Source organism: Podarcis pityusensis, assembly GCF_964106645.2.
Source record: "Podarcis pityusensis genome assembly, chromosome: 17".
NCBI classification, from domain to species: domain Eukaryota; kingdom Metazoa; phylum Chordata; class Lepidosauria; order Squamata; family Lacertidae; genus Podarcis; species Podarcis pityusensis.
In genome coordinates this window covers 36,459,401-36,484,132 of record NC_138042.1, presented here as the reverse complement: position 1 = coordinate 36,484,132, position 24,732 = coordinate 36,459,401, and the positions used below count along the sequence as shown (strand labels likewise).

The 24,732-nt window shown below is 40.3% G+C and overlaps 1 protein-coding gene across 4 annotated transcripts in view; it reads right to left on the bottom strand.

Moving 5' to 3' along the window:
- Positions 1–24,732, bottom strand: part of PAX5 (paired box 5) — a 253,791-nt gene that overhangs the window by 114,457 nt on the left and 114,602 nt on the right. For all 4 annotated transcript variants that reach the window (XM_080986922.1, XM_080986919.1, XM_080986921.1 and 1 more), the window contains one exon: positions 12,999–13,174. In XM_080986922.1, the coding sequence (XP_080843048.1) occupies positions 12,999–13,174 (176 nt within the window). The remainder of the gene's footprint in view (positions 1–12,998; positions 13,175–24,732) is intronic.

Genomic DNA, 24,732 nt, shown 5'->3' with positions numbered 1-24,732 from the left:
ACAGGTTCTGACACATGTGATCAGAATGCTGCATGAATGACCAAATGATCGGTAACTGAAACCATGGTTGTGTGAATCCATCCATAAACACATACACATTATGAGGGGTTGGTGCAATCCTCTACAGCTGTCGAATCAGGACTAGCACAGATATAGCACTAAGAATAGAATCTGGGCTTTTTATTATGTGTAAAGACTCCAAGTTTGTCTTTTGATGTATTTTTTTCCTGCAGTTCAACTCCTTTCTCTTAAACATATTTCTGCATGTCTCATTTAATGCCCTTACAGGTGATGGACTATACTGAATTGGCAAAACTAACAGCAGTAGGGGAGGGGGGAAAACACCATGGAAAATGGGATGGGACGTAAAAGAAAAAGAAGAAAAAGACAAATTTATTTTGTGTTGAAGTAAACTTATGAAAGCGTGATAAAAATTTGTGTGTGTACACACACACCCTACATAACATTTTGATGGGGTTTTTGCACATAATTAAGAAACATATTTTGGCTAGAATTTTTACCTCTGAAAGCAGAATCCTGTATCTGAACAAACATAAGTCTTTAGCGTTGTTTGTTTATGGCATCTATATGTCACCTTACATTCAAGGGGTTGTATATTTAAAATGATAATAAAATTAAATCCAACGTTCAAATAGCTGAAGTCAAATAAAACTTAACACATTACAAACAAAAACTACAGCATCACAAGTATACCATAAAAAAGTAAAACGGCTTGGACAATAAAAAGCCACAATCTCTAAAAACTAGTTGATAAAACAATAATACAATAAAGAAGGCAGAAAAGTCATAAAAATGAACAATAGGACCAGACAGAGTAAAACTAATAAAGTCAATACAGAACCAGAAGCAAAAACAGTAAAGTTATTCAAAATTGGTCAAAACATTGACCATGCTATACAAAAAACTGACATTTTATGATGTCAGTTTCTGTGTTCTAAATCCCAGTGAAGTCCATAGAATGTCATGGTCAGAACCAATGTGATGGCTTCTGATTTGTCAAATCTAGTACTAACACTGTACAACGTAGCCATATTATTAGACCTTCATGTTAATGATGGTTTCAGAAGATCCTAAATTATGCCATGTTCAAGTGTCCACAGGTTCTAGAACACAGGAAGGAAAAGGTAGATTGGGATGTGCCAATATACCCCTGGATGATCTACTGACTCTCAGTTATTTAACAATAGCAACAACATAAATTAGGCTTCCTAAATTAAGCTGATAAAACTAAGGAAGTATGGAAGAAACCAAGCATGGGTTTTAGTGTTAAAATACTATAGGTTGCATCCAACTAAGTTGTACTCAGAATAGATCCACTGAAATGTTAGGGCTCTGTGAAACATTAGTCAAAGTAGTCCCATTGAAATTAATGGACATGACTAACTTAGGTTCATTAATTTCAATGCATCAATATTGAGTAGGACTTAGCTGGATACATTCCAAAGGAATTAAGTTAGTAATGTCTATTAATTCCAGTGGATCTACTCTGACTAACACTGAATACAACTATATGAGCTCTCTTTGAGTAATGAAAACAAATTTCTGGGCTGAGTATGTGCTCTGTTACCCAGTTCTTAATTCTACGCCTACCTGCCACCCCAAGCCACTATTTTGCAGTTGTTGGACCATGGGGTGTAGGGAAAAAAAACCCCAAAATTGTTTTCACAAGCATGAAGTCTGACCACTTCTGCTGTGGAGCTTTCAATGCTGGGACACATTTTCGCCTCAGTCATTCAACAAAGTCTGAAATAATATTGCCAAGTTGTAGAAATGTCTTTAAAAATAATTTAGCACTACCTCAATACACCATGTTTTAAAGGCTATATGAGAAATGCTGCTTTAAAAATATGTTCCTTTGGAGTGTAAATTGCCTCATAAATGTAGGAAATGCCTACAAAATGAGCTGGGGAGTATTAGCAATTTACAGACCTAAACATGGGAGAATCCTATTCTGGTCTATTCAGAAACAAAAGGACAGATAATTGCAGAGTTATGCCTTGAACGAATATAGCAGGATTGTCCCGTTAGCTGAGACTGAGTGCAATATTTCTTGCCATTTTCGAAACTCAATTGCAATGCAGCACAAAGACTTTCCGTTTAAATTAGTAGGCTCTGGGTTATCACAGCTTCCCATTATACAAGTCAACAGGCAAGTTTATTTGCTTATAGATTTCTCTTTCACTCTCCTGTAGGGTTAATGTAGACAGCAGGAAGTAGGTCAATGTTGTGTAAAGTGAAGCATCCATATAAAGCAGTATTGTGTTGTCTGTGTTATAATGCCCAGTAGCAGACAGTTCTATATCTATTTTCTGAGTGCAAGTAGTGAACATCACATACACACTGTAAACTGCATGGATGATCTCCCTGGCTCTATTATTTTCCAAAGGCACAAAGACTATGTGAGCAATTATATTGTACTCATCTCACTCATATATTATGTCCTGACATGATATTGAAAATCTGATGGATGGCCAGTAAATCACTACTCTGCCTCAGTTCATGTGCAGAGTCCGTTGTTTCCTTCACTACTATCTATGACATTGGGGACTTATAGAGTTGCCATTTGCTATCTGTCAGAGATATGAATGCTAGGAAAGGAACAGTCCTCTTCACAGCTACCATCTTTCTAGTTTTCTTTTGATTGGTTGGGAATGGGCTATTTTAATGCTTGTGCATTGATTTCAACATGTAATTGGTTTAGAAGGAAAACACACTGGGAGTGTTTAATAAGCTGTTAAATGTAACAAGCAATAACTATTATTATTATTATTATTATTATTATTATTATTTACACCCCACCCATCCAGCTGGGTTTCCCCAGCCACTCTGGGCGGCTCCCAACAGATTAAAAACAGAATAAAACATCAAATATTAAAAACTTCCCTAATCACTCTCATTGATTTGTGCAAGAGTTTTGTGCTTCATAACATTTACATGGCAATCCCCCTGAGTACATTACTAATTGCTGCAAAAATTCTTTTCCCCTGTTCTGAAGTGATTTTGTATTTGTTGTATTGTTCAGTTGCTGTAATTTTGTTTGTTTTAATCTCTGTTTGCGTTGAGAATTTTGATTATATGGCAGCTTATACCTTGTGTATATGAACAAATTATGTAGAAAAGCTATATCCTCTGTGGACCTGGTGCAGGGAATCCCAGGCCTATGTCTCAAATAATGTCTTCTTTCTAACTAGCTCCTACCAACATGTTCAGAGCCTCTAAATATATTTGTGTTGAATTTGATTTGGCCCAAGACACATTGTCACATCATCTCACTTAAATGTTTCCAAGGAAAGCTCAAACAACCTGGTAGGAAGAGATGAAGAGGATTTGTGTGTACTTAAAAGCTTACATATGTGAGTGACTCTGTGTGTGTGTGTGTGTGTGTGTGTGTGCGTGCGCGCGCGTGCGCGTGCATGCTTGTAAGTGAAAGTACATGTGTGAAAAAATGCATGATTCATATTTATATACATTTGCATAAGTTTGCACATCTATATGCAAATGAGTGAGAGATTGCATGCTTGTGTTAATCTGAATGTGAGTTTCTGAGATGCCACTTGTGAGCTCTTGGGTGCAGAACATTGGCCAATTTAAAATCAACAGTTTTACAACCAGACAAAAGAAAGGTTTCTCGCCCCCATTTGAAATCATACAGGCCGTATTCTCTGCTATGAATAAGCATACCGACATAGAAGCATATGAGAAGGAAGAGAAAACTCTGTTCCAAAACTTAGCTGGACTAAATAGACAAGTTCAGCCATGACTATGATATGCATATCTCTTGAACCGGTGCAGCTGGGGCAGTGTGCAGGTTCCCTTCCTTTTGAGTAGCACCCTCTCATCCAGTCAGGAGCTAGGTACACATATAGTCCAGGACGACAGAATTACTAGAAACATCTGAAAAGAGCACATAATATCTGCTTCATAAGCAAGCCACTACACAGAAAGAGTGGGATGTTGGGCTGTGGGTATCCCCTCTTCATTCATGAAGTAAGAATGGAAGGGGCTGTATCAATTTTAAATGAATTTACACTAGAAATTTGGAGGTTCTGAGCTGATAGAGTTTCAGCTGCATTGGACTACCTCTTGCATCAAATGCCACTTATGTCTGAGCAGATTGTGCATTGCTGGGTTCTTTTTTCAAATGTATAGGTACTTGCAAAATTATTTGCAGAAAATATGTATATTATATTTCTCAGATGTATAAAAGAGTCATGCTGCATGTGGTACCATATTGCTGCAGCATAATTTATATATATTAATACATAAATCATTGCATATAGTTATATGCATTGTTACATGTATCTGGTTTTATGCTGGTTACTTTAAGAAACCTTGCACTTTATGCATATAATATTATAAATATAGTAATGCATATAAAAATATGTGCTAATAGTTCGTATTCTTAGTGAAACCACAAAAATTAAACAAACTTTATTCTCCTGATATTCCATGAGCATGACTAAGGAATCCAATCAACTGCTAACGAATCCCATCAGCTGAAGTCCTGAGCAAGGACTTCTGCTAAAGCAAATGGGCTTCCCCCTCTCCTCCCCGTGTGCTCCCCAAAATTGCCTCTGGATGAGGTCAGGAGAAACTCTGAAACAACACATTGGGGAGGAAAGGGAGATTGTTCCAACTGGCAAGCCCAAATGCTTAAGCTGATAGAACAATTGCCTTATCATCACTGGCAGAGGAAGAGGAGTGCGGGAGGAACGCACCACCCCCGGCAGCGCGATCCCGGCAGGGTGCCATTGTGGCTGCCCCCCCCCCCCCCCCGCAGGTGGCGTGCCATGCCCCCAGGATGCGCACCAGCCCTGCCTCTGCCTGCTCTCCGCCCCCCGGTGCTGGAGCATGAAGCTTCGCCATTGCTTATCATGATGTTTAATTCCACCCAATAATTAGAAAAAATCTGTTCTGATTTCAATATTCTGAGAAAATTCCATCCCTAACATGAAATAGCCTGAGACTGGGATCTGCAATGATATCCAGGAAAAGAGGGCAAAACATGCACATGTGTTGTTTCCTGCATTGGGAAAGGGTTGGTTTTCAGTAACAGCTGGAAACAGTAGCAGCAGAATATAAGTTGTCTTCACCAGCTTCAACTATTGATATATTTTTGATACAATCTGCCCAAAAAACCCTGGACAAGAAGCATTTGCTGAACGAATCCATGAATAAGAAGCTACTAAGAAGGCAAACAAATGAGAATGTGTTGAATGAAATATTGAAGCATACCCACACATCTGATCCAGCACATTTGACTACACTGCAGATGTCTCTTCAGGTCCTGTGATGTTGGACTTGCTTAGCTGCTATTAAAGGACACCCCATGCTAAGAGCTTGTGTGCTGAAATGGCATGTCTTAGGGATCATGCTGTCAAGGTTGTGGAGAGCACACAACTGTTTCTAAGTTCACAAAGGAGGCCTAAACAGTTTCACAAATGTAGAGACCCTTTCAAAAGCAAAACCTGTTAGCTGCATACATGGGTCCAGCAGGTATTCTTTTCATAATACTTCTCAGCTGCCATAATCCAATTGTCATGCAACATGCCAGGCTGCATCAATCATGCTGCGTTATGTTCTGTCACATAACATAACACAATATGACTGATGCCACCCAACATGACATGCTGCAACATGCTACAATGTGTAGGAAATTTTTATACAGTCCTCCAAGAAAACCGCACACACACACACAAAAGCAGCTTGTCAGAAATGGGGGGGGGGGCATAAGATCCTTTGAAGGCTTCAGCTTTCATGCTTAAAAGGGACCATTCATAGACTATTTATACGACTGTAATCCCTGCATAGCAAATGCAACCAAAACAATTAAATCGGCCGTAAATCACAATTTTCACAGGCAAAAGGCCAGTTAAAAGAAGGGTTGTTCCTGCTGTTATGTGAAAAGTGCCTCCTGCTTCTTGTGAACCAAACATGTTCTTTGGTTATGCAAAGTGGGCCTCTGATGCTGGTACAACCTGATCTTCTGTGGTGGTCCATCAAGCAGCACATTGCACAAAATGCCAGTTAGCAACGTTGTACTCAAGGGCTGGTGTAGCAGGTACTGAAAGGTATGTGCCTCAAGCCCCCAACAAATCTGCTCTGGGGGTTTGGCGGGGCACAGGACAGATTTAGAGGGAGTGCTGGGGGAGAAAGGGAAATTCTGCTGTGCAAGCAGAAGTCCTTGTGCAGAGAGGTCAAGTTAGCTGGATACATAGGCACCAGGTCCTAAGGGCTGAAGCACTTTAGGATCCCCAACTTTTTTTAGGGGGGCAGGCCCCTTCAATGTTCAGAGGGCATTCAGTTCTGCTGCCCGGCTCCTCGCAATGTCACATCAGGCCCCCTCAGTCATTCTGAAAAGCTGACGCCTCTGGTTGGATACTGTTCACAACTATTTTAATATCAGTATGATAGGGTTAGTATGGACCAAATGAGTCTTAAGCTACCTAGGATGCTCCAGCTTTCAAAGGGTTATTGCAAAAGCTCTAGATAACTAGAAGCAGATAGCCACTGGAACAGATAGCTCTATGTTATTTGAATCAGCAAAACAAGTCGAATGCTACATGGAAATTGGTGGAAGAATCATAGACTTGTTAAGAGTTGGAAGGGATCACAAGCATCATCTAGTCCAAACTCCTGCTGTGAAGGAATATTTTGGGGTTTTTTCCAAAAAAAGATCTGAAATTTCCTGGCTTGGACAAGAAAAATGATTATCCTAACCAGTTCTGATATTATCTCTGCCATCTTAGGAAGATACAAAATTAACTCCAGGAATTTATGTGGTATAGGGAGAACAATGCTAAATGGAGATACTCTCCTATATTGCCACTGATAAAATTATTATTATTATTATTATTATTATTATTATTATTATTACCACCATCGTCATCATTATTAAAAGTGCTTCTGGTTAGATATCATAAATAAAATGAATGACATCATCCGAAGACCTGAGTTATTTGGCATGGGTTACATGCACTTATCTGTATACTAGACTATGAAGCATACTAAGTATTGCACTCCAAACACACCCATACACTGTAGAAAACAACCAAATTCCACTGCACACAATGCCCAGCAAGTGCTATCTGAAATATACATGAACATTCTAGTAGATTAGCATGTTAGAAGCATATAGCTAGTCAGGAGAAATCCAACAATGTGGGCTCACCAGCTGTAGATTTTTGTAAAACTGTGGCAAAATTAAAGAAAATATTGTCAATTCTGGATTAAATTAACAACTAGCAGAGGATGCATTCCTTAAAGGGGGGGTGGAGACACCAGAGCAGTTTAACCTCCCCTGACCTTTGAACTCTGAGGGGGGTCATACACATGTCACTGTTCCCAGCTGTCTTTCTGACACTCTGCCCATTGCAGGGCCTTAGCCCTTTCCATTTTGTAGCGGTATTGATCTGTTGGCAGCAATGGGCTGGATAATTAGCCAGGAATTAGGGTTTCTATTACAGCCAGGAGGTTGCCCCAGCTGATTTATCACCTGAATAATTTACTGTGATTGAAAGGAAATTAAAATGAACTCCATTCGACAACTGTGCACTTTTATGGGCTTTAGTGAAGACTCAAAATCCAAATTAATAGCCTTGTGCTGTTTAATAGTCTACTGAGAGTAAATATGGGAAGGTTTTCTCTGCTGCTGATGTGCTTTCTCCTGCTGGATTTAGAAGTTGCTCCTCCCCCCCCCCCTCCCAAGATAACTACTGACAGACCCAAAGGTATTTTTTACTTGAAAGAGACACATATTAGTGACTAAACTGTTACAAACGTGTCTAAAAAAAACCAAAAACCCTCTAGTTCTATTTGCACTTTCCTTTATTGTTAGCTTTCGGTCTGGAGGCAAAGTTAAGGCTAATCGTTTGGAAACAAAATGGGATGCATCCTACATTTTCATTCACAGGAACACACATATAAGTCATGGGTAAAATTAAAAATTTTGCAAGGGGAATAATAGATATACCTGTTCCCCTGCCAAGCACAGGTAGATCTACAGATCTGAAAGTCATTTGTATCTGCCTCATAAAACAGTTTATTTGTCCTTCCTACGTTACAAGTTTCATTACAATAGTTACTTTTGTACTTTTGGTCCCACAAACAAAAACATTCTTTTTCTAGAAAAATAGGTGCCGGTACTCACCATGAAGTTGTTATAGTAAGTGCCACACTTTTTAACAACAACAAAAAGAGGTTCCAGTACTGCGTACCCTTGAGTGTTCCTGGGGGGGGGGGGAAGCACTGCCTACATCTATAACAGCGTTCTTCTTTACAGTAAGCTCAACTTCCCAGTATTACTACATATGCAAATTCTGAATGTGGAATTCTGAATTTGAATTTTGAGTTTCAAAAGAGAAATTTTACGGCCCCGCCCCCACTCACCACTCCACCTCTTTCCCCGTTTTTCTTCCTAACGTCTCAACAAATTAAACTGATCTGTAGAAAAGGTAACTTGAGAAAAGAGACATTGCACATACTTTTGTAAACCAATAAATCTTTAATAAAAATACATTTTTTAAAAGAGAGAATTTTTACCTCAAAATTCTGGGTCTTTTGACTTGTTAACAACTCTTGTTGTTTTTATTTGGCCAGTGTCAAATATCTGTTCTCACAAGCTGTAAACTGACAAAAGCTGTCAGTTTATGAATACCATTTGAATGTAATATGTGAAGAGTGTCAATGTGGTATAGCAGTTAGTGTGTCTGGCTAGGATTGGGGAGACCAAGGTTCAAGTCCTCATTCAGCTGTGACGTTCACTGGGCAGTCCCAAGTCACTAGGTCTCAGCCTAACCTACAGGATTGTTGTGAGGATAAAACAGGAGAGAATGGAAACTTGAATGCCATCCTGAACTCCTTGGTGAGTTCTAAATATCAAACGCTGTTAATCAAATATTACATATTGAAATAAAGTATTATTGCTAAGATTGGGGGTTTCATCAGGAGAAGATTAACTGAACCAGGATTGATTAAAGTCAGTCAATTAGCAAGATCTATATATACTCTTGTTAGCGAGATTATTGGCTAAATGGCCCACGGGTGCTTTCTAGAATATATCTGAAAAGTCCTGAAAGGGGCACTTTCCTTTCTCTTCTTTTCCCCATTTCTATGTAAGGATGATGTAAGTTAAGTCTGAATATGAAAAGAATTAATATAGACCATGCAGTTTAGGTTGGAAAGGAAGACAGACTACTAAGGGGACAGCTGATTCTTTGGCTCCGCAAGCTCTGGAAAGTGCCTTTTGGGAAGAACTGCCTCTTTGTGGAGATCTGGTGTGGGGTAGTGGATTTGGTTGTCTGTTGCAGTGTTTAAACTGTGGTTTCACCTATGCTCAGCCTTTGTATTTGTAAATAAACTCAGCTATTATACATGCCATAAGCCTCCCAGTGAGCTTTCCAAAGGAAACAAGGCCCAGGTAAACACCCGTGGAACTTCTCACCACTAGGGTAAGCATAATGGTACCCAATATTAAAACCAAATATCATCACATGTCAAAGGTAGATATATCAAGTTTATTATGAATATTATTTCAAATCCATTTATTACTCCAAAGCATTCAGGTAAATAAGACTGTATAACTGTTGTGTAAGCTATAGGAGCAAATATCTATGGGAAATTCCCAAACCAATCCAATGCTTGTGGAAAACAGCAGAAACCTTTTGGTATTTCTCTCTCTCATACCATTTCTAATTTCCTTAGGATTTTTCAGTCTTTCCCATTTTTTGCCCCATACATATACATTTGCATGCTGCTGTACAAGAGATTTCTTCCACCAAACAAAATGGTGCTTCCATCAGCTTTAGCAGCATTAATCAACAGAAGGGGGAACAGCTATCTGAAATCATACTACCACTACCACCACCCAGTGATCAGTACTGTCAAAGCTAACAACTATGTGCTCCAGAAACACAGACAATTGTTTAAAAGAGGATTCTAAACATTTTCTCAACCAATAACAACAAAATGACCACCTTGAATGTTCTGGTGTCATAAGAAATTTTGGTCACCTCACTGCTCACCCCAACTCCAGCTCACTTATGTACAAGATTAAGGGCATGTTGGTACTGGGGTGAACCCACTTCTTCTATCCCCCACAGTAAGATCACTTCCTATTTAAATCCCAGCCCAAGGGTCAGATGGAGATGCAAATTGCCCCCTCTCTAGACATCAGAATAATAATTTCATGAGCACAGAGGAGCAACAACTCCCTTCCACAGCTGGTCTGCAAAAGGAGCTCTATATGTCCTGTAAGTACACATGGTGCATGCAATGACCACACACTATTGGTCACATGCAGCACTGGAATTTACTCCCCAGAATCGTTGGCCAAAGGTTAAAACAGCCCTTGGGCCAATACAAAGGTTAGCCTGCTATAGAACCGCACATTTCTTGTGTGAAAAATAAATGAGTTGTTATCAGATTTTGTTCAATAGATGTGTGCTGCGGTATTCACTAGGTCTATGTGAGGTTCCTAGTGATCATATAATATGCCTTGTAGACACTACTTAACTTTTTAAAAAGTTGTCTGAAATACACAATAAAACAATTATTACAGTGCCTTTTCTCAAAATGTTGCTTCCTCTAAATTCAGTTTCAATACTCTGAAGTTGACGGGCTAAATAAGACCTGATAAAGGCAACTTCATGTATTTCTTATAAAAATAAAACACCCTGAGATCTGGGCTTCAGCTGTGCTAGTTTTAACAAAGTATCACCAACAACAATAGCAAAGTGAACTCCACCTAATGGTACACAAAAGCATTTCACTCTTTACTGTTTCACACAGGTGCAAAAACCAGAGCACTTATTAGCTTAATATTTCTATGAAGCATACTATTGTGTGAATGTTTTCAGCTTCTGTACAAATACATTAGATTTATATTCAGTGCAAACCCATAAATTAAGCAGAAACCTTTTCTCCTTAATATGAGGATGATCATTTCTCTGTAATGATAATCAGAACTGTCACTCTAGGAATTTTATGTCAATGTATACTTTCCATTTTTAGAGCATCAGCCAAAACATCTGCTTCATCCTGCAGTTTTCATACTATATCTCAGCACATGAGGAGGAATTACTCAGGGCATAATTCAGGCAGAATTAAATCACCCCCTTAGCCTAGGGATATGTAAAAATATGTAAAAGCTGCAATCTTATACTCACCTGAAAATAAGTTCCATTGAACTTTTGAGTGTGGTGTAATTTACATCGGGGGGGGGGGGGCAGTAGGGTGTGCTGGACCACTGTCTTGCCTTTCAGTAAAGGACTGGATGAGAGCCAATCCAGATAAGACGGAGGCACTGTTAGTGGGTGGTTTCCTAGACTGGATGGAAGGGAGGTTGCCTGCTCTTGATAAGGTTACACTCCCTCTGACGGAGTGGGTACATAGCTTGGGGGTACTTCTGTTTTCGCTTGAGGCTCAGGTGGGCGTGGTGGCACAGATTGCTTTGGCTGGTGGCCCAGCTGAACAACTATCTGGACAGGGACAACCTAACTTTTGTTGTCTATGCTCTGGTAACCTCTAGGTTAGATTACTGCAATGTATTATACATGGGGCTGCCTCTGAAGACTGTTCAGAAACTTAAGTGGCTAGGTTGCTCACTGGGGCAAGGTATTTGAACATATAACACCAATCCTGACCCAACTGCACCAGCTGCCAATTAGGTTTTGAGCCCAATTCAAAGTGCTAGTTTTGACCTATAAAACCTTAAAATGCTCAGGTCTGCAATACCTCAAGGACCGCAATACCTCATGGACCATCTCTTCCAGACCAGACCATGCAATCATCTGAGGCAAAAAGTCTGGAGGGTGGCAACATAAAAATAGGTTTTTTCTGCAGTGGCTCACTGCTTGTGGAATGCTCTCCTCAGGGAGGCTAACCTGGCACCTTTGTTATACAGTGGTACCTCGGTTTTCAAACCTCTCCGTTGCTGAACATTTTGGTTTTTGAATGCCATAAACCCGGAAGTAAATGCTTCGGTTTTTGAACGCACCTCAGAAGTCAAACCAAAAACATAGCTTCCATATTGAGTTTTCTGTTTTGAGGCTTCCATACTGAGTTTTTGGTTTTTTAACATTTCAGATCTCAAATAGTCTTCTGGAATGGATTACATTAGAAAACTGAGGTACCATTGTATATTTTCAGCCACCAGGCAAAAACATTCCTCTTCTCCCAGACCTTTGGCTAATTAAACAATCTATGGCCTTTCAAAAAGTGGAGGAGTATTGTTTTTGTTTGTTGTTATGCTGTGTATTTTTGTGCTTTTATATTGTAAAACACCATGTGATCTTTGGATGAATGGCAGTATAAAAATTTAATAATTTTTTTTCAAAAAAAATGTGAAGACAGACTCCAACAGATTGAGAGGGCGAGACTAATAATGAATCCAACCATCAAGCAGGCACTTTCTGCACGTGCTATAGAGGGAAGTGAGGTGCAGATGGGGCTCACCAACCTTGGAAGGTAGCCAATTTAGGAGAAGGGAAACTCTGATCTTAAACCTCCACTGCCTTGTGATACATCTTATGGGGAAGAAAAGGCTAAGGAGTAAACCCTATATACAAATCCATAGTGGAATCCCTAAGAAGGTTGGATGGTGTGTTGCACGCCTCTTTCTGGCAACTCCTGCAGCCAAGTTGGTGTCAAACATGATGCTTTTCTCTCTTTTTTGGACCACATCATCTGGGTAACCCAGGACCTCCATACACATTGCCCAACCTTGTGCCCCAGGGAAGTCACTTCGGTGCTGCAAACATAGTGGTTTGACTTCACCTGCAGAGACTCACTCCATTGTCTCAAGACAGACGGATGCCAACAACTATCAGATACAGATTATCAGATACTGAAGAGTATCAAATTCAGTGCCAAATATTAAATGTCAAATTTGAAAGACTAGATACAAAACAAGAGTTGATGACCTAGAAGTAGATATGGAGACAAAACTCAGGCAGATTAGTTTCAGCTCCAAATATTACCTGCTCTGGTTTGATGGGTTCAGTTGTTGTGAAGATATCAGAATAATGCTGTCTTTCAAAGACTCGGTCCAACACTTCTAGCTGCTGCTGGGTGAAAAGATCTCCTCGCATTTGTTTCCGGAGGAAGTCTCTACCCGGAAGAGAATGGCCATTTGGTACTGGAGACTCCTGAATGCCTTTCCAAGAGGGAAAAAAATACAGAAACAGATATATAGCTATTACAGTGATAATCACAATTTCTTTTTCTCTTGTTTTTTTAACAGCATAACATAAAAAATTATAAATATAGGCAGCTTCAATTTTAAAATGTATCTTGTTTAATTTTCCTGTTACCTTTGCTTACATCTATGTATTTATCAGAAGATAAATTAATCCTTGAAGAGTTTATGGGGAATTGCTTTAAGATGATACAGCAGCTGGATAGCTGATCATAGAAGATACTTAATTATATGTAATAGAAGCCAACAGCATGAAAATCTAGATCCATCAAAAATCACCAAAATGCACAATGCTCTGCTTTTGTAGTAAAACTATAGTACTACATGGTTAATATAACATAGTTATATATAGTCATATACCCAACCTGGGCTCTTTTCAGGGAAAAATATTTACTGCAATTTCCCCCAGGATGCTAAAATGTGGTGTGGGTGGTGCTGAATATTTCTTTCTTGCCATATCTTGGTCTTCATTTGAAAAGTAATGAAGCATTGTTGCTTCAATTTAAGAAAGAGATAAATATCTAAGGTATGAATGCAAAACTGATTGATCTGGCCACATCTCCTCCTTGTTTGAAGAATAGAGTAGCCCCTGAAAATGTAGAAGTTGGCTACACCTGATCTAAGGTATGATAAATGGACCTTGTTCAAACATCCAGGCAACATAATCACAAAGTTCAAATTTTGTCCAACGGCACAAAACAATCTGTGGATTCTGTGGTGATCTTGTACATGTGGGCATGATACTGATGGTACACACCAATAATAACTATTGTTTTTACTTTTGTTCAGTTTTCACCATGCTAGCTTGAGACAAAAAGGTAATTTGTTCAGGTACTTGCACTGAGGGAAGCTTGAACTTGTGTAAGAATTACATTATGGCACACAGAGGGCGGAAAAGTGCAAATATATAAAAAGCAGATTATCTTTTTCCCACATTCCCAAATTATATCATGTCTAGCAGAACGAGTGCTGGGTTTAATCAACCATAGCTTATAAAATTAAAAGTCTGGTAGGAAGCTGCATGTTACCAAACGACCAGGTAACAGAGCATGGAAATGCTTGTTTTAAAATTCCAGGTTAAACCAATATTATTTGCAATTGGGCTTTAAAAGTCATGCATTTACATTTTTCTGGTGAAATGGAAACAAAAAGATTCTGCTTCTACTTTACTGAAATCCATTGCACCTTCAGTTACTTTCATGGAGCACACTCATCAATTACCTAAAGTTATACACATACAGAATGCATTATTAATGTGAGTTGAAGTTTGAGCAAATTATCTTTACTCATTTATTCCTGCATTGAAGGGGGGTTGGACTAGATGACCCTTGTGGTCCCTTCCAACCCTACAACTCTATGATTCTATGAAGCTGAAACAGCCTCAGGCCTGGGATATGACCAGAAGGTACATGATGCAGTTCTACTGCTGAACCCGATCAGGCCTGACTACCTGATTAGCTTGCATGGAAGATAGCCTGTGTACCACATATGAGCTTCTCTGAGTTCTTTAGAGTAAAAGTGGAAAAATAATACAGTACTGTCTCTGATCCAGGAGGTTCCACATAGCCATCCTGGCTTGTAGCCATTGGCAGATTTACCCTTCATTAAAATGTATTAATTCCCTTTTAAAGCCATCTAAACCAGTAGCCATCATCTCATGGCAATGGATTAATGACGTCAGAACAAATTGCTGCTGCATTTGCTTCCAAGCCATTTGCAACAATACCACAAATTCACCTGCCACTACTTTCTGCCCTTGCCCCTGTGTCTATAACAGGAACCTGCCATATATATATATGTATTTGTGGGAGCTTTACCTGGCATGGCTAATGCTGCACTCCTAACCCCACTTTATCTGGGAGTAAGCCCCTCTGCATTCAGCAGGACTTACTTCTGAGCAGACAAGTTTAGGATTACGCTGTAAATGTCTGTGTTTCAAAATGTTCTTTGAAGCACAGGATAAGGGACAGGGGTCTGTTTACAGTGGTACCTCAGGTTAAGTACTTAATTCGTTCCGGAGGTCCGCTCTTAACCTGAAACTGTTCTTAACCTGAAGCACCACTTTAGCTAATGGGGCCTCCTGCTGCTGCCGCGCCGCCGAAGCACGATTTCTGTTCTCATCCTGAAGCAAAGTTCTTAACCTGAAGCACTATTTCTGGGTTAGCGGAGTCTGTAACCTGAAGCGTCTGTAACCTGAGGTACCACTGTATTTTTAAAAAATCACAACCCCAGCCACAATTCCTTAGTGAACACAGGATGCACAGGTTGGTCTTGTCATCAGGTTTTGGCAACAGAGTGGATTATAGGTTCGCTTCCATACATGGTCCTATAATCCAAACTGTTAAGTCTTCTCTCCTTGCATTTGGTTGCTTCCAGTATATTTGTTTGCTTTAGCTTCTAAACACTATCTTTAAGAATCGAAGAAAAAGAAATCAAACATGAAGAAGCCAAAACACTGGAGGCATTCTGACAGCCTGGCACTTTACTGCTGATTGACTGTTGAATATATTTGTAGGATTGCCACTACTGCATGTGTCTGCCTAGCAGTTGTTAAATTATTGCTAGAAGATTCAGCGATAATTTATTCCAGTTTCCCCTGAAATGCTAATAGATGGTGTGGACACTTCAGCAATAGTGTAACTACTCCTGTCTTCCTGGGCAGAAAGAGATGGGTAGAGTATCCTTTTAGAAGGCTCTCTTGTTTACTGAATAGGATTATGGGATAGCCAACATCTTGCTTCTCAGCTATATGGGCAAAGCAAAGAGGAACAGCAGTAGTATATTTCTCACTGAAACAGTAGTGCAGACAGCACAGAAATCAAGTACTTTATTGCTGAATTAATGTGGGAGTAAATCACTGCTTTTTTTGGAAAGGTAAATAAACTCTTGTCTGCAGCAATAGGATGTTCATGGGGGGGGGAAGCATTTCATCAGATGCAATGATTTTGTATTTATGTAGTTGTAGATATCTCCATTTAGAAAGAATAGTGTTCAGGCATATTTTTCACAGGTGTAATCATGAGGAAAGGTGCCCAAAGGCTGCAATCTTATACATGTTTTCTTAGAAGTATGTACCACTGAAATCTACTAAATTTGAGTAGGCCGGATGAAAATAATTCTGCAGGGCTAAATACATTAATTGATTAGTTACCTAGAATTTACAGTTCTATTGCTTACTGAACAACATAGGAATGATCAAATGGCAAGCCTGCAGCACCTGGTAGTCAGTCACCTTTTTATTATTTTCCATGCATTCATTGAACCAGATGGAGTTATATTGTATAAAAAATAGTGAAATGGAAAGCATCATGTGAGCAGTACTGGGTGGGGGGAAGGTCACACCACCGAATTATTATTTGTTGTCTGTGTAATGGGACTCAATGCCATAATAAGGCAGCGAGAACCAAGTTTTCTAGTGAATGGGTTTTGTGTAAAGGGTATGTTGTTGTTGTTCTAAGCAAAAAGTAACTAGAATTGGGACAGGGAAGAGAATTCACATCTAGGCAATATGAGTTTCAACCTCTGAGCTGTAGCTCCAAGTGTACAATCAGTCAGACCACACACCCTCCATAATAAAGGTATTTCACCAGATTTCTCAGATGTGGCTGCAATTTCCATAGCAGATTTATCAGAAATATCTTATGAAAATAGTCAGTCAACCTCTCCAGCTCTCAAACCCAAAGGTGAACAATGGATTTTTCCCCCTGCTGCATTGCCTCAGAAGTAAGCTGTTGGGAACTACACAATGGCAGGACTGGGACCAAAAAGAGCCAGGGCTGGAGACAAAGGTGAGTGGGGGCGGAGCCCTTCTATTGGCAACTCCCCTTGCGTACCTCCCCTGCCCCCGCCTTGCCACTTCCATAAAAAAGGTTTTAGGCAGCCCTAGAGCCACAGGTTTCCAACCCCTTTCAAAATGCTTGTCTCAGCTCCAAAAAAAACACATGCAAGGTATTATTAATGGTCACACACGTGTTGCTCAAATCTAGGGAAATAGTTGATTTGCTTTTGTGGGGGTATTTCACTTGTTCCCAGCTTTATTTCAACTCAATCCAGTTATACAAATTGCTTTGAGAGTACACATGGCCTTCTCAGAGTGAGATATTTCCTAATTAATTCTTTAATTCAGTTTCATTTGACAGGTGCCATTTTGGGAATAATTCTGCTTTTCATCTCTCTGAATAGATCCCAGCCAACATTTTGTTCTGTTTTTTACACATGTATTAACTAGGTAAGTGGGTAAAGAAATAGACAGACAGAACTATTTCCTTATGGCCAAATTAGACATGCAATTAAATATGTGACTGGCTCTTGCATGCTTTTTTTATCATGAAAGGACCAGTTCTGGTTTCAGATCATGGTGTTTCAATGGGGGGGGGTGAAGATTAGATTTAACTACAGTCCTCTTGATACTGATCCTCCTTTGTCCTCAGCTGCCAATTTCCCTAGGAAAAAAGCTGCCCCTGATACTAATGACATTCCCCCCCCCCTTATAAGTAGCCATGGAAGCCCAAATATGGATCATGACTGAAGTAGGAACAAATGGTTAAAATTTCTTATCTTTCCATGCTGCAGTCCAGATTCACAGCTGGAGGTCTAGCTGCTACAGCTAACTCACAACTTACGTGCTTTTTACTTGTACTCAGTCAGCTTTATGCGCCTTGCAAAAAAGGGGGGGCAGAAAGGAGCAGATCTCTGTGGGGGGAACTTTGGCAAACCCACCTGCCATTGCACCCAAAATATTTTGACTTTATACAATTTTGGCTTTATGCCCTACCTGGAACATAGCCCCCATGTAAGTTGAGGGTCACCAAGCAAAGACCAAGCACACAAGTGCTGATCACATGCTTAGTGTCACATTGCTGACCAGTTTCAGACTGTGCCTATTTTTGCAAACTTTACCTTCCACACCAACTGCTATAGATACCCATACACATGTGTACAGTCATGCACCTGCACACAGTTTTAAAATTTTAGTCAGGAATAGTAATATTAATTTTGACTTAAATTAATATAAAAGGATGGCAGTTTAATAAGTTATCATCTGACACGAAGGAAACTGCTAGGCATTACTGTGATGTGCTTTTAAAGCTTGTTACATTTCCTTAGGAAGGTTTCAATAAGCTATTGATAACACTGTTCTTATAAGTATTTCAGGTATAACGAAAAATGAACATTCAAAGGAGTTTTAAGACCTACTGTACGTATACAGACTTAAGCCTGAAATTAATTCAATGTTAAATTTGAAATAACACTATAAATAATTAAAATAATTAATGCTACATTTTGATATTCACAAAAACTGAAGTTTCAGGAACTCAAAAACTGGGTTTTGCAACCAAAACACAAATTTTGTAACAAAAATCAAAGTTCTGTGTTATTTGGAGCAATTTGTGACAATTCAGATTTGAATTTGACAATCACACGAATGCTGGGAATTTGTCAAATTTTCAATTCCCATGGTAGTTCATTTCAACTCTCACATAAATGTGAGATAATTACCATTACCATCAGACATTGTTTGACTACACCAGAACATCTCTGATAATTAAAAATACTGTTGGCAGACTTCTAACAGTTTAAATTATAAATATGCTCCAGGGAGCGGTAAAGGAATTCTTCATCCAGTCATTCCATCACTTAGGAAAAACATGCTTCCGTGGCAATAGCACTACTGCTATACTCATAGGTAGATTTATTTAGGAGTAAGCTCCCATTAAACTCAGGGAGATTTACTTTTCGGTAAACACAGGCCTTGATCCAAAGAACTAGTAAAGCAAAGGAGCTTTACAGCTGCAGGGCAAACTGCTTTTGAAGCCAAGGAGAGGGACCCACCAGTTTTCACTGAGCATGCATCATTATTTGGGCTTACTATATTATTGGTGATGCTATATGTGATCACACTTTCAACGCTGTTTGTTCCTACAGAAAGTTGGGTGCAGTCACACTGCTTCATTTGCAATAGATACATGCCCCATAGTTACTTGCTAAAATATTGTAATTTGTTATAACACAGATGTTCTGGGGGGGGGGCGTTCTTCTGCTTTTGTTGTGCTGTAGTGTAAGAGCACCCCTCCAGCTGGCAATAATGTAGCAACACTGGGGAACCACTGCAGAACTCATAAAGTGGAACAATGTGTGAATGATCCAGTATAAATCCATAACTTGGGGCTTATCTATATTTACCGTATTTTTCGTCCCATAGCACGCTCCGTCCCATAGGACGCACCTAGTTTTTTGGGGGGGAAATAAAGGAAAAAATGTTTTCCTTTATTTCTCCCCCAAAACCAGGTCGGGGAACAGCAGGATGGCGGCACTGCGCCTCCCCGCTGTCCCCCGAGCTTGTGGGGCTGGCCGATGTCTGCCCGGCGCGAGGGGCGCTCTGCTTCAGGGCGCGCTGCACGCCGGGCGGCAGGCTGCTATCCGCAGCGTGGGGAGCCCTGCGGGAACTCCCGCAGGGCTCCCCATGCTGCGGATGTCTGCCCAGCGCGCCAGGCGCTCTGCTTCAGGGTGCCCTGTGCACCGGGCGGCAGGCTGCTATCCGCAGCCTAGACAGCCCTGCGGGAACTCCCGCAGGGCTGCCTAGGCTGCGGATGTGTTCCCGAAGTGCCGGGCGCTCTGCTTTCAGCGCACCCGGCACTCCGGGAAGCAGGCTGCTATTCGCACCGACCCCTCTTGCTCTCCAAGCTTCAGCAAAAGCCTGCATTCGCCCCATAGGACGCACCCAGATTTCCCCTTCATTTTTGGAGGGGAAAAAGTGCATCCTATGGGGCGAAAAATACGGTACTTTATCCCTGTCTCTTTCCAGACAAAGGTCCATATTTTAAAGCTCTGTGTCTGAGCTTCCCCAAGAAAACCTGCTCTTTAAAGCTGAATCAGAGTGAACAGCTGTTATAGTTTTCTACGGATTGCCGTTTGCTCCAATTCAGCTTTAGAGAGCAGGTTTTCATGGGAAAAGCGCTGCAGCAAAACAAAAAAGGATGGGAACTCCGACATGGAGCCTGTACATGGAGTACAGATTGTGCCTGGAAAGAGCAGATGAAAGGTAAGTGAGGATAAGCCCTAAAGCACTGTTATTGCATCTATGACTTGCTGCAGAGTGTACTTGCAAAACAACAGCAGCAGCAGGTGTGAAGTTGCAAAAGTAATTCATTACCTGATATAAATACAAGATAATCTAAAACAAAAAGTTGAAAATTCCACTAGCAGAGCACAAGTCTTCACAGTTGTTGCATAAACTTGCCCTTAGTAACATTCCTTATTTAGAACTATGCTAATACTAACTTCCTTCAAATATGGCTGGACTCTGGAGAAAAATAAGGAAGATGGCCAACTCCATAACATCAGCAGCAGTCTGTGTGGTGACGTGGAGCCATCCTCCCAACACTGGTATCACTGCAGTTTATCTGGATGTGGCTAAAAGGCAAGGCTAAGTGGTAGTGAGGTGAGGCTGCATAGGCTCACTGACATGAATCAGCTCTGCTGGTGCAGTCATGCAGCCTTGACCTCACAGAAAGCCTGAAATTTCAATGATTTCCATGGGATTTATTCCCAGGTCAGTGTGCACAGGATTGTAGTCATATCCATTCCAATGTCCATCCCACATCATCTTTAAGTCTCAAGGCAGGTTGCCTTTTACAAATTCATATAAATTCATATAAAGGTAAAGGGACCCCTGACCATTAAGCCCAGTCGCGGACAACTCTGGGATTGCGGCGCTCATCTCGCTTTACTGGCCAAGGGAGCCGGCGTTTGTCCACAGACACCTTCCGGGTCATGTGGCCAGCATGACTAAGCCACTTCTTGCGAACCAGAGCAGTGCACGGAAGCGCCGTTTACCTTCCCGCCGGAGCGGTACCTATTTATCTATTTGCACTTGACATGCTTTCGAACTGCCAGGTTGGCAGGAGCAGGGACCAAGCAACGGGAGCTCACCCTGTCATGGGGATTTGAACCGCTGACCTTCTCATCGGCAAGCCCTAGGCTCTGTGGTTTAGACCATATAAAAGAGCAGACCAAATCCCAAATGTATGCTAGAGCTGCAAGCGCTAGCCACTCATAACACTTGAAAAGTTTCTAGCAGTAAGAGTGATACTCCTTTTACCATGTAAGGCCAGCCACTCTTCTGAACAAATCTATCACTATTTTCAGATAGCTGCATATTGATCTAATCAACACCACACATACTGAAGCTCAAACCAGATAAGACAAAGTTGTTTTTGGTCTATTGGTTTAGTTGGCATTCACCCTGTTCTGGATGGGACACCACTCCCCACTAAGGATCAGGTTTGCAGCTTGCGGTACTGTTTAATCCAGCCTTACTGGAGGATGCTGAAGAGGCAATGGCAGGTTGTAGTGCTTCCAACAGCTTACTGGAGAGTGTGATTCATGTGATTGATGTACATTGTTTAATGTCTGCAAGATTTGTCAGTTACTTAACTTTCTCATGCAACAAAAATCTCTTTTTCATGAAAACATGTGGTGCACTACAATTACCAATAGTTCATATGCTGCTCTTAAATTTGCAAAGTATTTTACAATATTTATTGCACTTGTCCTCACTTGGCAGCTGTTATCTCCACTTTTTAGGTAGAGAATCAAGGCTAAGGAGCTGTTCATAACTCGAGATAATGTGAATTGTGAATCCCTTGTGCCTCCAACTCTACAATTTTTTTATTCTATTTATTTAATTCCTTCTCAATTATGTGGCTTTCTCCTCTCTAAATCTGGAGATTGTCTGAGCAAGGTAAGATTCAACTGCCATTCTAGTTGTCTTTTGTATATGGAATGTACATATTGTCTTTGAGATCAGGCAGCAAAATGTCTTGGACGAGCCCTGGAGATAGAGTCAGTGGGCATAATCCCAATCTGCTGCCCAAACCCACTTGCTGACTGCACCAATTTTGAGGTCATCTGCACTATGCTCCACATAAAAGGAACTAGCTGAAGCCAAATCTAACTCTGTAGTGTAGCTGCTGAGATGCATTGGCTCTCAGTTACCATTCTAGATAGTAACAGAAGGCAATTATTTAAGAGGAAATGCATTTTTCCTAGTAGCTGAAATGCATTTTTAAATCTTATATATTTGTCCCCCACTTGAAATTGCTATTATTATGGAAAAGCCAAATACAGTGGTACCTCAGGTTACATACGCTTCAGGTTACAGACTCAGCTAACCCAGAAATAGTACCTCGGGTTAAGAACTTTGCTTCAGGATGAGAACAGAAATCATGCAGCGGCGGCAGCAGGAGGCCCCATTAGCTAAAGTGGTACCTCAGGTTAAAAACAGTTTCAGGTTAAGAACAGACCTCCAGAACAAATTAAGTTCTTAACCCAAGGTACCACTGAACAAAGAAGTAGAATAAGATATAAGGAATTCCTTTCTGATGTTATGAAATAAGTGATATAAAACAACATTAGGAGAGTATTCTTATATTTTCCTAAGTGGTTTTCATAACGCTAATTTAATAAATAACGAAACAGTGGGATATGATGCTATGTCAGTATTTTCATGAAAAATTCAATTTTTCAAATCTCAGGCCTACACTTTCCAATTTGATTAGCTGATAATATAACCAAATTATTTCACCTCATAAGATGATGCAGGTTAGCTAACAAAGGTGTTAATTACAGGTTTTAAAACTATGAAAGCAAGACATTAGCATGATACAAAAACTGCCATTCTTTTTCCTGCTGCATTTTCTTCTAATTGAGACTAGGAAACACTTGGTTTAATTACCACTTGGGAAGCTTTGTTTGCAAGCTAAAGTGCACTGCAGTCCTGAAATCTCCCACCTTTATCTGGCAAGCAGTATAGCCACTTCCTATTAAGTAGCAAAGCTGTGATTTAAAAATCATAAACACTGGGAGAGTTTTTTGCACGTGCTCTATTTGTGCTTCCTAAGTGCTATCTGTTTGTTTTTGTTTTTTCTTCCAAAGGATAATATTACAAAAAAGCCTTATATTTTGCAGTGTATGCAGCTGATCATTGCACAAATATTTTCTAAAGAAATCACTATATTTCTCCAAGATGGGTATGGGCTTTTGCTGTAGATCAAAGTGAGGAGCGGGGGGAGGTTGGGGAGAGAGAAAGAAAGATAAATCATCAGAGATCCAAAAATACTTTTCATTTGGAGAAGATATCAGACCATTTTGATGGCACTGATAGAGTCTCAGCTCTGTCTCCATTACCCACTGAAGGCAGCCGGAGTCAGGAGCTGACAACACTAGATTATATTCCCTATAAGATGGTCACCAATATATATATATATGATCTTCAACCTCTATTGATTGACCAATTTCACAAGCAAAGACTGGTGAAATGAAGCTGAAATGAACATCATGCTTTAACTCATTGAACCTATCAGGCCTGAGTTAATCTCACTGTCCACTGTCTCTGATAGAATTCAATTGATCAATCATGTTTCGGTGATAGTACCATTTCACTGGCTTATTGCTTCTTCATTTCAAAGCTTGACCTGTTAGATATACTTGGACCACTGCTGGTCTCAGATACATAGAGATCAGCATCACTACCAAAGTCTATTGTCTTATGTCCAAGTTTATAAGAACTCGGAATCCCCCCCCCCCCCGTCTTTCACCTCATGCATACTTGTGGTCTCACAGCCATAATGACTAGGAAATAAAACTCCACAAATCACACTAGACTGACTATAAAAATTCTTTCCATCACTCCTTCCTTTTGCTTTCATGTCTATAATATTCCATTCACTGTAGTTACCTGAATAAATACAATGAATTTAATTTCCCACCATTTGTATACAGAAGCATCTGAAAAGGCTACGGCCTGGGATTGGATTCATTATAGATCTAGCAGTGTGTGTGTGTGTGTATGTGTGTGTGTGTTTAAAAAAAGTTTTAATAGATCTAGCAATTTTTTAAAAAGTTTACAAAAAAAGACATTTTGTGCTTAGAAGCTACTATAGCACATAAAGGCTGGGCACAGGTAGTAGTTTTTCAGAGACTTAAAGACAGTATTGTTACCTTTTACCTATTTGATATATTCATTTTTTCTGTTCCAACAGATTTCACAAGTTTAGCAGTGCTTCAAAAATATGCAAAATCTAATTGGCCAAAGATCACAGAGGCAGCAGAGAAAGCAAAGATGTGTACTACCAATTACTGCTGAAAGGAAGGCCATCCTGCATTTCCTTTTTCATTCTCTAACATACCATTACCAAAATAGCCTGCGAAATAAACACATGCCTTGTTTGCCCAGGCCAATTAATCAAGGGGCACGGCAATTAAAAACCTTGACCCAGCACACGGTGGGGAGAGGTGTCCCTCCACCTCGCTGCACCAGGCTCAGCTGCCATGGAGGTCCTTGCTCCATCCACCAAAGGAGGGGACAGGTAGAGGCTTCCACTGGCAATGCTCCCCTGTCAGGAGGCAACGCCACCATTCAGAAAGACACATGCCCTTCCCTCCAAAAAATATGTCCCAGTACACTGTGTGCTGGACCACCCTGAGAGTTCAAAGTTCCCAACTGAACAAATCTG